The 12,769-nt window shown below is 41.2% G+C and overlaps 2 protein-coding genes across 5 annotated transcripts in view; one reads left to right on the top strand and one right to left on the bottom strand.

Annotated features, from left to right (window-relative positions):
• The window catches only part of LOC112235623 (GRB10-interacting GYF protein 1), a 46,967-nt gene extending 42,917 nt beyond the window's left edge, over positions 1 to 4,050 (top strand). For all 4 annotated transcript variants that reach the window (XM_024404098.2, XM_024404099.2, XM_024404096.2 and 1 more), the window contains one exon: positions 691 to 4,050. The gene's annotated coding sequence lies outside the window, so the exon portion shown is untranslated. The remainder of the gene's footprint in view (positions 1 to 690) is intronic.
• A 2,532-nt stretch (positions 4,051 to 6,582) lies between these two features.
• Positions 6,583 to 12,764, bottom strand: LOC112235622 (gastrula zinc finger protein XlCGF57.1-like). The gene is made up of 2 exons (XM_024404095.2): positions 12,474 to 12,764; positions 6,583 to 8,145 (listed from the first exon to the last, which is right to left on the bottom strand). Exons 1-2 carry the CDS (start codon positions 12,640 to 12,642, stop codon positions 6,734 to 6,736), a joined length of 1,581 nt encoding a protein of 526 aa, XP_024259863.1. The 5' UTR covers positions 12,643 to 12,764; the 3' UTR covers positions 6,583 to 6,733.
• Between the last annotated feature and the right edge of the window lie 5 nt (positions 12,765 to 12,769).

Below are 12,769 nucleotides of genomic sequence, written 5' to 3'. Positions count from 1 at the left end.
ACAGCATTCTGCAGCGATACGCCATCCCATCTGGTTTGTGCTTAGTGGGACTATCATTTGTTTTTCAACAGGACAATGACCCAAAACATACCTTCAGGTTGTGTAAGGACTAGTTGACCAAGAAGGAGAGTGATGGTGCTGCATCAGATGACCTGGCCTCCACAATCACCTGACCTAACCCAATTGAGATGGTTTGGGATGAGTTAGACCGCAGAGTGAAGGAAAAGAAGCCAACAAGTGCTCAGTATATGTGGGAACTGCTTCAAGACTGCTGTTTAATGCCAAAAGTGTGCAAAGCTGTCAAGGCAAAGGGTGGCTACTTTTGAAGAACACTTATTTTGGTTACAATGTAGAAAATAGTAAATAATAAAGAATGAGTAGGTGTCCAAACTTTTGATTGGTACTGTTTGTCGATCAGTATTTGAATATGTTTGGTAACCCGTTGTATACAAGTGCCCTCGAAGCCGGTGTTTGGAGGATATGGGAGCACAGTTTGCCGGCCCTCAACGCACACCCGTGCCAATATATCCTCCAAACATCGGCTTCTCTGGCATTATCACTTAACTATTTAATGTTTATACTTTTTCTTCCTTAGTGAATCTACTGTATAATGTTGGTAGCTATGTTGTCCTTATCGCAGTTCTGTTTTCAGTATTGTCTAATGAAGATCTTCTTTCTCTCTTTCCACAGGATTCTAACTGTTCCTAGCTGCCCTCTGTTGGAAAGGAGATGGAGCGTACTGTATCTTCAAACCTTTCTTTTCCTCTTCTTTCTGCCCCCTGGTGGTACAAGTGCCAAGCAGAAACCACAGCAGCAGAGGAACTTGAACAGTGGACTACACACGAACGTAGAGCTTTACTCATGTGTACAGTACACACAGCTGGATTCTGGTAAAAGAATTGCAAGCACACATTCTCAAAAAGACTTGCTCTTTTCTAGAACCACATTCACACACACAACTAATAGAGCCTGTCATTACACCAGCGTTTCCCAAACTCGGTCCTGGAGGCCCCAAGGGGTGCACTACACAGCTGATTCAAATAATCAACTAATCATCAAGCGCTGGTTATTCAAATCAGTTGTGTAGTGCTAGGGCATAAACAAAAACGTGCACCCCTTGGGGTCCCCAGGACCGAGTTTGGGAAACACTGCATGACACATTCATGCACACACACAGACACAAGCGGAAAGGCTCAATACTACACACTTGAGTTCAAACTGCTTTGTAAATAACGTGAAAGTATTTTGTTTTCGTCTAATTGTTTTTCTTTTCTCTCTGTTCAACATGCCTTAACTGTACAGATCTGCCTTGTATGGCAAACTCTAAATATTCAATAAGAGAACATAAGGATAATAGCATTTGAAGGGAAGGTCTGTTCTACTTACTGGACAGGACTGTCTTATTGGCTAACAATACTGTTGTATGTTACGTTATTTCTGTCCAGCATCTATCGCACGTTAGCATGAAAGTAGAACTGTAGAAAACCCCTTACGACAATGATGATGGTTTGCCTTTTTTGAAAGCAAGAGTGTTTCTTTTCAGATATCCAGTTTTAAATGCCTATACATGTAGTTGGTGTAGGGTGAGGAATGAGAAGTCTGGAGTATAGTGTGGAGCTGAGCTGACTTGGAAGGGTATGTTAAAGGCCCAGTGCACCCAAAAAAAATGACTTTATATATAGTATATTTCCACACTGAGGTTTGAATAATACTGTAAAACTGTGAAAATGTTAATGCTCTTTTAGTTTAAGAGCTATTTGAAAAGACTGCCTATTTTGGTGGGATGGAGTTTTTGCCTGCATGGTGACATAGACCAATAAGAAAAAGCGTTCCAAACCTCTCTGCCAATAACAGCTAGTTTAGTTTCCCTCCCCACTCAGACCACTCCCAGACAGCCCTTGCTAAATTCTTGCTTGATAAATTGGTCTTTGCTAAGAAGCTGTTTTTGTTTCTTTTTGACCATTTTAAATAAATGAAATCACAGTAAGGTAAACTGTTTCCCAGAAATGATTCGATATTGAGATGTCTGCATTGGACTTTTTAAATCTGTCCTCTCTCTCACACACACACACACACACACAGCCCCACTACATATTACTATTTACCCCATCACTAGTAATGTTTTGACGGAAAGGATTTTGACACAATGATTCACATTATGAGACTTGATTTGAAAGATGTTCAACTGTTTTATCTTGGTGCTTACCACACCTTAAAATGGAGGACATATTTATTCTTGGCGTTCTCGGAGTAGCCTAAATTGTCCCTAAACATTTGACTACTGACCATTTGTAATGACTTATGTCCCTGTATATTAGAAGCGTCTACCGTAGCTAATGGTATTGAATGGCTGTATACGATTCAAGGTTTACTCAACAGATTGAGTGGCTATGATACTTGTTGCTATATGTATACCAGTATACAGTTGATAATGGGTTTGTCTCTCTTCTACTGAAGGTGCTTGGAACAGTTCTGAAACTTGTTTTTGTTTTTCGTATGGAGAAACCCAATACTTCCACTGTCAGTTAGGTTGAATGGATTAATTATTTTGAAAGTGTTTTCCTATTTAGAATCAGTTCTGGTTGGTCCGACAAACAAGTATTAACTTCCGTTGTAGGATATGACTGTGGTTCAGGTTTTTCCATATGTGTTAGCTTTGGCTTTCTCCCCAGCTAGCACATTTGGGTCCTTGGAAGTTGTGGGAACGTTGTGTTTTTTTTTGTTTCCAATTGGTTGTGGGAAGAAGCCATACCTTTCCTAACTGGTAAAACAGAATAATTATTTGGGGTTAACTGTTTAAACTCCAAGCACAGATCAGACACATGGAAATTCATGCAAACATTCAAAAAAATGTGACATTGCATCTGTGAGATTCGAACCTATAATCTTCTGGAATTAGTCTACTGTGCCATCAGGATGGAGTTAGTGTGCCATTGTTTTTTTACACATACAAATCTGTTCCTTTGAGTCTATTCAAACAGACCACATTTTTAAAGGAAACAGCACTCCTCAAGCTCAGGTGTGGCCACCACACCCAAACACACTTAACAAGAGTGTTTTGGTGATGCTGAGAACAGAATGTATGTTTTGACATAACGTTCTCTGAACATTAAAGTTTTTATAGGAAGTTTTAAACAATGAGAACATAACTTTAAATAGAACCATGAGGAAACGTTATGCTGAAGTACTGAAATTCCCACAGAAGAACGTTTGTTTAACGTTCTCTGAACTATGAGAACATTCCCAATGTCAAACCAGTTGGAGAATGTTCTTAAAACATTACCAAAACTGAACTTAAATGTAACCATGTTTGAACTTTTAGGAAACATTCTGTTAAAAGTAATGACATTTGACAAAGTGCTGAGAATGTTCCAAAGCCAAGCAACTATCCTGCAACATTCCCAGAAAGTTGTGGAAAGGTCATATGCAAAATCAACACAACCAAACTAATAAACATATGGTTCTCAGAAAGTTACGTTTTAGCTGGGTTGGTTTTGAATACACTCTATTCAGTCCGTTTGGATCAGTTTATGTATTGGTTAGTGCAGATTGGGGAATATCTAAAATGTCACTGAAGTACTTTGTGAAGACCGAGAGAGCAGGGTATTGTCATTATTTGAATTCCATCGGTCAGATAAGGATGCCAGTGGCATGCTGGTTTGCAGGGAGCTGTGTTTCAAATGTAGCCACCAATTATTCTAGTCTGTTGTTGAATGACTGGTGGTTATCATATGTTAGTCTGTCAAGTCTCCAGCTGTTGACATTTTTCAGATTTTCTGTTAATCCTTGAAGTTCAAAAGTGATTGTTTTGGCATTGTGATGCCCCTGGGGGAGATTGCCATACCTTTTGATATGATTAATTTACCAATTTATCAAATGATATTTTCCCTTGTTTCACCCAGTCAGCTCAATTCCATCACTTAAACTTTTTGAATGAGTTCAGTAACATAAATGCATTCAGAAAAAGGACGACCTAAAGAATTGTAAATAGTTTGGTTTTTGTTTGTTTGAAGAGAACCAAAAGTGATTAAATAAAATGCATTAGATGGGTATGACTATGAATGTTATTTCTGTTTTCCCCCTATTCTTACCATAAATTGTGTCATTCCTTTTGTTCAAACGTATGAAATGGAACATACATAAGCATCAATATGATGATCGGACTATTTTTATCCACATTAGGCAACACACCTTGAAAAGGCAGTGACTCACAACGGTCACTCAGCGAATGAGTGGCCAAAAGGCAGTTTTAGCATGGGCAGCGCCATTGAGGGGTTCCACCATTTTAATGTAGTCAACTGGGTGGAACTTCCGACTTTACTGGCTGATCCCTCTTGATGAAACTGTTGGAATCATGTCCAACCGGGTCATCAGGAGGGATCAGCAAATTGTGGAGAAAATTCACGACTTCAAAATGGAGATTGCCTCAATGCGCTCAGATGCCATAATGGGAATGCTTTCTGTATGTGGTCACCACAAAACCGTTCAAACGCACCCCTAAGCATGCACCTTCTGTGGAACACAAGAAACAAGTTTGCCTCAAGGGGAGAATCTCAATTAGTTTTGCTCGCCACCTCTCCACTTTGAAAAATGTCAAAAGTAGTGGAGGAAACGAGCTGAATCTCAAATCACCCCCTTCTCCTTGGCCCTCCATTTGCACAAGTGTCCCAAAGCTGAGGAACTGACAATTATCATCTAGATCGATCCAAGGTCACTTAGGGTCTTAACTTACTGTTGAGTTAGAATGGTAGAATACACAAGGTGTAAGTTTTGCAATTTGGTTGTGCATCAGCAGTTCTCTTGTTCTGTCAGTTACTGACAGTCACTCAATTGTCAGCCAAAAAAAAATGTTTTATTGGTAAGTTAGTCTAGCTAGTTATGTAAACTTATAGTAATCATGGTCGAATACCGACCGGACATGCAGTGCCCGGGGGCCATGACCTCCAGCAGGCCCCCATTGATTTTGTTAGGTCACTCAGATATAATTACATGGTATAAGCCATGGCAGAATTGCTGGAAATTAGCTTTAAAAAATGCAAAAATGTATCTCTGCCCATGGCAAAATATGTAGAATTGCATAAAATGTATAAAAATTGCAACACAAAATCTCCATGGAAAAATGTAGACCTACAGAAAACTTGCTTTAAAAGCGGCAATATTTTATCTACACCCCATGGATTTTTTTGATTTTTTAGAATTGCAGGAAATTAACTTTAAAATGTACATTTCTCTCCACCATCAAGAGGGTAAACAATTTTGCCCTGGATGTAGCAGGTAATTAGAGCCTCTGATTGCCATTTCGAACTAAGCAGGCTCCAGAGTGAAGTGCTATCCCCAACACGCACTAAGATATGTTTGGAGTTTGCCTAATTATAGGAAATGTGTGTTTGTTTGTGTTGGATTTCATTGCTTGACTCAAAACATATGAAATACCTCCCAAATGATACGTTTAACTGTTAAGAGTATTTCTAGTCAATTGTACATTTGAATTTCATGTGCATTTTATTATGAAAATATGGAACATGAATCGTATCATTCAAGTCACTAGTGTGTCCCGAAGTCGATGGGTTTATTGATCCCCTCGCCACTCGATGGAAGTCATCCTCGGGAGTTTCGTCAGCAACACGTGACAACGGAGGGCCCTCCGTACGAGTAGGTAGCGGCAAGGGGCTGGTTTGGGATTCACAGAAATGCACTCATATGAAATGAGACTACCCTTCTCCACTCGCGCTACAGGGGTAGAATCCCAAATTAAATGTGTGAAGTGATCAAAACAAAATGTAGCTGGATGTGCAAGACATTTTATGGATAAAAGGATAAGTAGTGTATCGTTTTAAAACGGGTGCATGTTTTTCTCCTTTGAGAAAACAGCCAATTCAAAGGGGGTGTGGCATATTCTGAAAGAATTCCGCACTAGCTGCTGAAAGGGAACTTATGGGAAGATCTCAAATGGCGTACTCCTTGTCTCCTTCTCAAAACCCATTGGAGGAGAAGGTCATTGGAGCGGGACCTCTGGCTTTCTCATCTAATGGGTTTTGGATGACACTTCTCCGTCCGGCTACGAACAAATGACCACTCTCCTCGACCACTTATCAGTTTCCGGTTCACGGAGAGGAGGACAGGAGTCGAGGACAGACTTTTTCCAATGGAGACTCTCCCAAGGAGCTATGACCTCTGCCATTATTGTTTGACCCTATTTTGACCCATTCCTCCATGCAGACCTCTAGAGGAGATCTGCATGGAGGAATGGGTCAAAATACCAGCAACAGTGTGTGAAAACCTTGTGAAGACTTACAGAAAACGTTTGACCTCTGTCATTGCCAACAATGGGTACATAACAAAGTATTGAGAAACTTTTGTTATTGACCAAATACATATTTTCCACCATAATTTGCAAATAAATTCATAAAAAATCCTACAATGTGATTTTCTTGATTTCTTTTCTGATTTTGTCTGTCATAGTTGAAGTGTACCTATGGTGAAAATTACAGGCCTCTCATCTTTTTAAGTGGAAGAACTTGCACAATTGGTGGCTGACTAAATACTTTTTTGCCCCACTGTATACTTGTCCTCCCGGTTTCTTTCTTTGAGGACATTATTAACATGCTTCAGCAGATGAGCCGTAAAGAATGTTCTATCACAGACTGAGCAGTCATGTTGTTTAACTCCTGGGTGAGTCTGAATATGTTCAGTTAGGCGTCTTTTCTGATAGCTTTTTCCACAGTCACCACAGCTACAATGATTTCACTCCTGTGTGAGTCAATAAATGCTTCTTTAGGGCCCCATTCTGACTGAATCTTTTCCCACAGTCTCCACAGTGAAATGGCTTCTCTCCAGTGTGAGTCAGTGTGTGCGTCTTTAGGGCCGACTTCTGCCTGAAGCTTTTCCCGCAGTCTCCACAGCTAAATGGTTTCTCACCTGTGTGAGTCAGTATATGCTTACCTAGGTCTCCCTTCAGATAGAAGCCTTTCCCGCAGTCTCCACATATAAATGGTTTCACACCTGTGTGAGTCTGTATATGCATCTTTAGGGACCCCTTCAGAATGAAGCTCTTCCCACAGTCTGCACAGCTAAATGATTTCACTCCCGTGTGAGTCAGTTTATGCGTATTTAAGGTCCCCTTCTGCCTGAAGCTTTTCCCACAGTCTCCACAGCTAAACGGTTTCTCTCCTGTGTGAGTCAGTGTATGGTTCCCTAGGTGTTCCTTCTGACTGAAGCTTTTCCCACAGTCACCACAGATAAACGGTTTCTCTCCTGTGTGAGTCTGAATGTGTCTGTTTAGAGTAATCTTGTGATAAAACCTTTTCCCACAGTCACCACAGATAAACGGTTTCTCTCCTGAGTGAGTCTGAATGTGTCGGTTTAGAGTAATCTTGTGATAAAACCTTTTCCCACAGTCACCACAGCTAAACGGTTTCTCCCCAGTGTGAGTCCGTATATGCGCAGTTAGTTCCTGGCTCTGATAGAAGCTTTTCCCGCAGTCACCACAACTAAATGGTTTCTTTCCCGTGTGAGCCAGTTTGTGCACAGTTAGGTTCCCCTTGACAGTGAAGCTTTTCCCGCAGTCACCACAGCTAAACGGTTTCTCTCCTGTGTGAATGCGTACATGGTTCCCTAGGTGTTCCTTTTGACTGAAGCTTTTCCCACAGTCACCACAGCTAAATAGTTTCTCCCCCGTGTGAGCCAGTTTGTGCACAATTAGATCCAATGGTGGGCTGCTGTTAAGTCCTACTTGGTTGCTGCTTGTAGCAGAGCTGTGACTGGAGGCATTGTTTTGACTGTCTGGAGGGTCAAAGGGAATGTCGAGACCCTTTTGGTGGGTCACAGTCCCAAAAGGTTTGAGATCAACTGGTTTGGAGTCACTCTCTCTGTTCTCCACAGTCTGTTCAGTCATGGACTGAAGTGGGTCCTCCTGATCACATTCATTTTTCACACAGGTAGGAGGGAATTTAAACTCTGTGATGTCAGCCTCCAACCCTTGAAACCGCTCTTCCTCTTGACTGATCCGGAGTTCCTCCTGTTCGTCTTTGATCTGTGTGGGCTCTGGGTCCTCCTGCCCCAGACTGGAGCTCCACTCCTGCTCACAGTGCTGCTGCTCAGTGGGAACCTTCTCTTCAGAGACAGCAAGAGAGAACTGCAGGGAGTCTGGAGGGAAGGAGAGGAGAAGCAGAGGTTACATTTATAGTCTTTGGATATGCCTGAGTGCACAATGCCATTTCAAAATGCGTGTTGTGATACAGACACTTATTTAATCACATATATCAATTGTTTATACATTCAATTCATTTTGTAGGCTATACATTCGCAGTGGAAATGAGCTTTTGACTAAACCTGGCACATTTACATGGATGTTGATTAATGTGCATTGTCCCCTATAAATAAATAAATCCGAACAGAGAATCTCATTTCACATGGTTTGAGAGTATTTAGGTGCCTTTTGGCAAACTCCAAGCGGGCTGTCATTTGCCTTTTACTGAGGAGTGGCTTCGTCTGGCCACTCTACCATAAAGGTCTGATTGGTGGAGTGCTGCAGAGATGGTTGTCCTTCTGTTAGGTTCTCCCATCTCCACAGAGGATCTCTGGAGCTCTGTCAGAGTGACCATTGGGTTCTTGGTCACCTCCCTGAACCAAGGCCCTTCTCCCCCGATTGCTCAGTTTGGCTGGGCGGCCAGCTCTAGGAAGAGTCTTGGTGGTTCCAAACTTCTTCCATTTAAGAATGGTGGAGGCCACTGTGCTCTTGGGGACCTTCAATGCTGCAGACATGTTTTAGTACCTTCCCCCAGATCTGTGCCTTGACAAAATCCTGTCTCGGAGCTCTATGGACAATTCCTTGATTTTTGCTCTGACATGTACTGTCAACTGTGGGACCTTATATAGACAGGTCTTTCCAAATAATTTCCAATCAATTTAAATGACCACAGTTTTAGAAACAACTCAAGGGTGATCAATGGAAACACGATGCACCTGAGCTCAATTTCAAGTCTCAAAGCAAAGGGCCTGAATATTTACGTAAATAAGGTATATATTTTTTTGTTGTATTGAGGTAGTGTGTGTAGATTGAGGGAAAACATTTATTTAATCCATTTTAGAATAAAGCTGTAACGTAACAAAATGTGGAAAAAGGAAAGGGGTCTGAATACTTTCTGAATGGACCCCCGGGCCTGTGTCCTGTGGATGAAGCCCGAGCTGGAATGTGAAGCTAACTGAAGCTGGTTAGCTTTAGAAAACCCTGAGTAGATCTAGCTTGCTTCGTATGATACCCCTCAGGGATATCTAGTAAGGCTGTTGCGGTGACCTTATTACCACCACACCAGCAGTCATGATCCTAGTAAAATGCCCACATGACCATTGAGTGACAATCTCCTTTTATACACTCTGGCAGCCTGGTCTCATAAACTAGACATAACACAGTAAATGTAAATCCAGAAACTAAAATTAGTATGATATGTTTTGTTTGGTATTGTTACATAAGACAGATGGTTACGCAAACTTAAAGCAAGAAAATGGTTGCGAGTTCAAATCTCATCACGGAGGACTTTGGCATTTTACCTAAAAAGCAGCTTTTCAACTACTTACTACTTTTTAGCTACTTTGCATGTTACCTAACCCTTTTAGCTAACCTTAACCCTTTAACCTCACTCCTGACCCTAACCCCTAGCCTAGCTAACGTTAGCCAGCTAGCTAACATTATTAGACACATTTTATTTTCAAATTCATAACATTTTGTACATTTTGCAAATTCCTAACATAGCATACGAATTGTAATTTGTAACATATCATACTAAATGGAGTGTCTCGGATTTACATACAGAATAATACAAAATGCTCTGAGACCAGGTTGCAGCAACTCTGGACATGTGTTGGTAGTACCCAACTTCCTAACAACCATCAGGTCACTAATAGCCTATTACTCAGGGTTCTATTGTCCCTCTAACCGCTCTGACATCAATGCAGGGGCGCAACGTTCACTGGGAACATGACAACTCCCCCACATTCTAAAATTGCATTTTTGTCCCCCCCAGTTTTATAATCTCACTTTGATAATAAAAAAAAAATACAGCACCGGTGTGCTTTAGGACCATGTGGATCAGAGCAGAAACGGGCTACTCTTTAGTTGACTGATCTAGCTGGCAAGGTAACTGCTGTTTGACAGAAAAAATATATATTTATTCCCAGTGCTGAGGTAGTAGTGTAACTGACATGTTACGTTAGCCAGTGTTTCATCCCCTCTCGACTGAAGTGAATGAACTAACATTACTAGCAGCCAATTCGGCTCTAGCTAGCCTCTAGCTATCTGTCAGGTAGCAGTATGGAAATGTTTTGTAGCCTTTTTTTTTGTCCCGTTTCAACAGAAGTAAATTTTATGATGTACCATTAGCTAGAGCTAGCCAAACGTTAGCTAGCTAGCTTACCAACTTTAGCTATTATTTTTGCCTCAAATCACTAGACCTGACTCAAACGATTTAACCAGAGGCCAAACGATTGAAGACCGATATATTCTGACGTTTCTTCAACGTAATGTGAGTTTTTATTAGTCAGTATAGCAACGTAACGTTGATCTGTCAAGTTTCCCTAGCTAATTTCCTACTTTTCTCACCGACACATTATAAACAGCTCTACAGGCTTCAATGTCATGGTGCACAGTCAGTACACAACACTATGCTCATCATGTCTTAGCAGAATCAGATGGTGACAGGTGTCCCAGCAGTCAGACAGCCAGGGAAGACCAGTCTACGGAGCTCAACTGAATTTTGCATTATAACAATCAGTAAATGGATACAATGTCCCATCTTGAGTTGATGGGTAGGCAACAGTCTGGGAATAATGATAATTTCAATTATTGAACCGTTATATTGTTCAAGAATAGAATCAATGTATAAATGTACACCAAGGTAATTCTTTGTCAAGCCTCATCGGAGAAGGAGCAGATGGTGACGGGTCTCATCAGGGTCAGGCAGCCAGGGAAGACCAGTCTGTGACGGCACAGAGGTCTCTTGCAGATACAACACTTTATTCTCTCAGTGCGGCAAACACTGGGCAAGCAAGAAGCTTCAAAAGATTGAAACTATTTTAAGGCAGTCTGACAAATATCTAAAGTTGATTTCCAAACTGTATCAAGGGTTGATAATGGCTCTCGCCGATGACACTGAAACATGTAAAACAAAAATGTGAGGAAGACCTGGGAAACACTATTGATGATGAATGGATAGAGATATTAGAATGCCCAGTCATGTTCATATAATCTCAAACATAAATAACTGCAGTGTAAGACCATCCATAGAACATACTATATTTATTTTATTGTTCTGTTATTTTACCAGGTAAGTTGACTGAGAACATGTTCTCATTTACAGCAACGACCTGGGGAATAGTTACAGGGGAGAGGAGGGGGATGAATGAGCCAATTGTAAGGTGGGAATTATTAGGTGACCATGATGGTTTAAGGGACAGATTGGGAATTTAGACAGGATACCGGGGTTAACACCCCTACTCTTACGACAAGTGCCATGGGATCTTCAATGCTCTCAGAGAGTCATGTTTAATGTCCCATCCAAAAGACAGCACCCTACACAGGACAGTGTCCCCAATCACTTTGGGCATTAGGATATTTTCTTTTTGACCAGAGGATAGAGTGCCTCCTACTGGCCCTCCAACACCACACCAGCATCTGGTCTCCCATTCAGGGACTGACCAGGACCACCCCTGCTTAGCTTCGGAAGCAAGGTGGTATGCTGCTGGCTCTTTTATATGCCAGTGAAACTGAACATCATGCACTCAGAAATGTCATTCCTCTGCTGGAGATGTAAAACACAAAAGGGGACATATATGTTATGGTCTTGTGTTGAATGGCTTCATTCTGGCAGAGTGTTTTTTTTATATCTACAGATTCTCCCTTAAACATATTTAATAACGGTATCTTACATAGCTTGATGACTGTTGTCATTCTTGCTTACTTTTTGTTGTTCTAAATAGAGACGGCTAGAAGGGTCATGGGTCATATTAGATTGTGTCGAAATTCAGGAAATTAGCGTTTAGATACTCCACAAAGTGGGATTACCCTCAGACCCCCCGCCAAATTATGTCCCTAACACTTCTAAAACCAAAAGGTGCCCCCTGCATGTTGCATCAATGCAAATGCAATAGAAAATTACATCAAACACTTGTCCTCAAAACAGTATCGTGATTTTAAAACTCACCTCACTGTGATTATTCAAATTGAAAAACTGTTTAACAACAGTTTGAAACGAGGTGGAAAACATGGTCGTTGTGGATGTTGTTTGATATGCACAGCGCGTTCAATCTAAGCATCATATATAGAAGGGTTTTTGTTATCTATCTGGCCCTTAACCCCGCGGATATCGGCAGTGCCACAAAAGCATGCTCCATTGGCAGAATCGATGTCCGTGCTTATAAACCAGGATCGCTAAAATAATACAAATGAGTGTTTACAAACCAAAAAAATACATACGAACCTATTCTACATAGTTGTATCTCTGGTGTGAACCGCAGCAGTCTCCGTAGCCGATCATTCTCCTCCTGGTACTCCGCTACCGCTTTCTCAACAGCTTCGAAAATCTCCACAGCAGCAGACTCCGTTAAACGCTCATTTAAAAATAAACGCAACAACTGTAGTTTAGACATTTTTTCAGTGGATCAGGTTGGGTAGCCTATGCCGTATGTAAATGATATTTGGTTCAGTCAGTGTGTCTTTCTTTTGTCCACACAAGGAATGCAAAATCGTTAAAAAAAAGTCGCCCCCTACTTCCGA

Source organism: Oncorhynchus tshawytscha, linkage group LG09 (genome assembly GCF_018296145.1).
Source record: "Oncorhynchus tshawytscha isolate Ot180627B linkage group LG09, Otsh_v2.0, whole genome shotgun sequence".
Classification (NCBI taxonomy): Eukaryota; Metazoa; Chordata; class Actinopteri; order Salmoniformes; family Salmonidae; genus Oncorhynchus; species Oncorhynchus tshawytscha.
Note: the sequence above shows the minus strand (reverse complement) of the source record. Positions and strands in the feature narration are given on the sequence as shown.

Coding starts and splice junctions, on each gene's coding strand:
- LOC112235622 (XM_024404095.2), bottom strand. CDS start 12,642: ATGTCTAAACTACAGTTGTTGCGTTTATTTTTAAATGAGCGTTTAACG. Junction 8,146..12,473: donor GATACAACTATGTAGAATAG/GTTCGTATGTAT, acceptor CCTTCCCTCCAG/ACTCCCTGCAGTTCTCTCTT.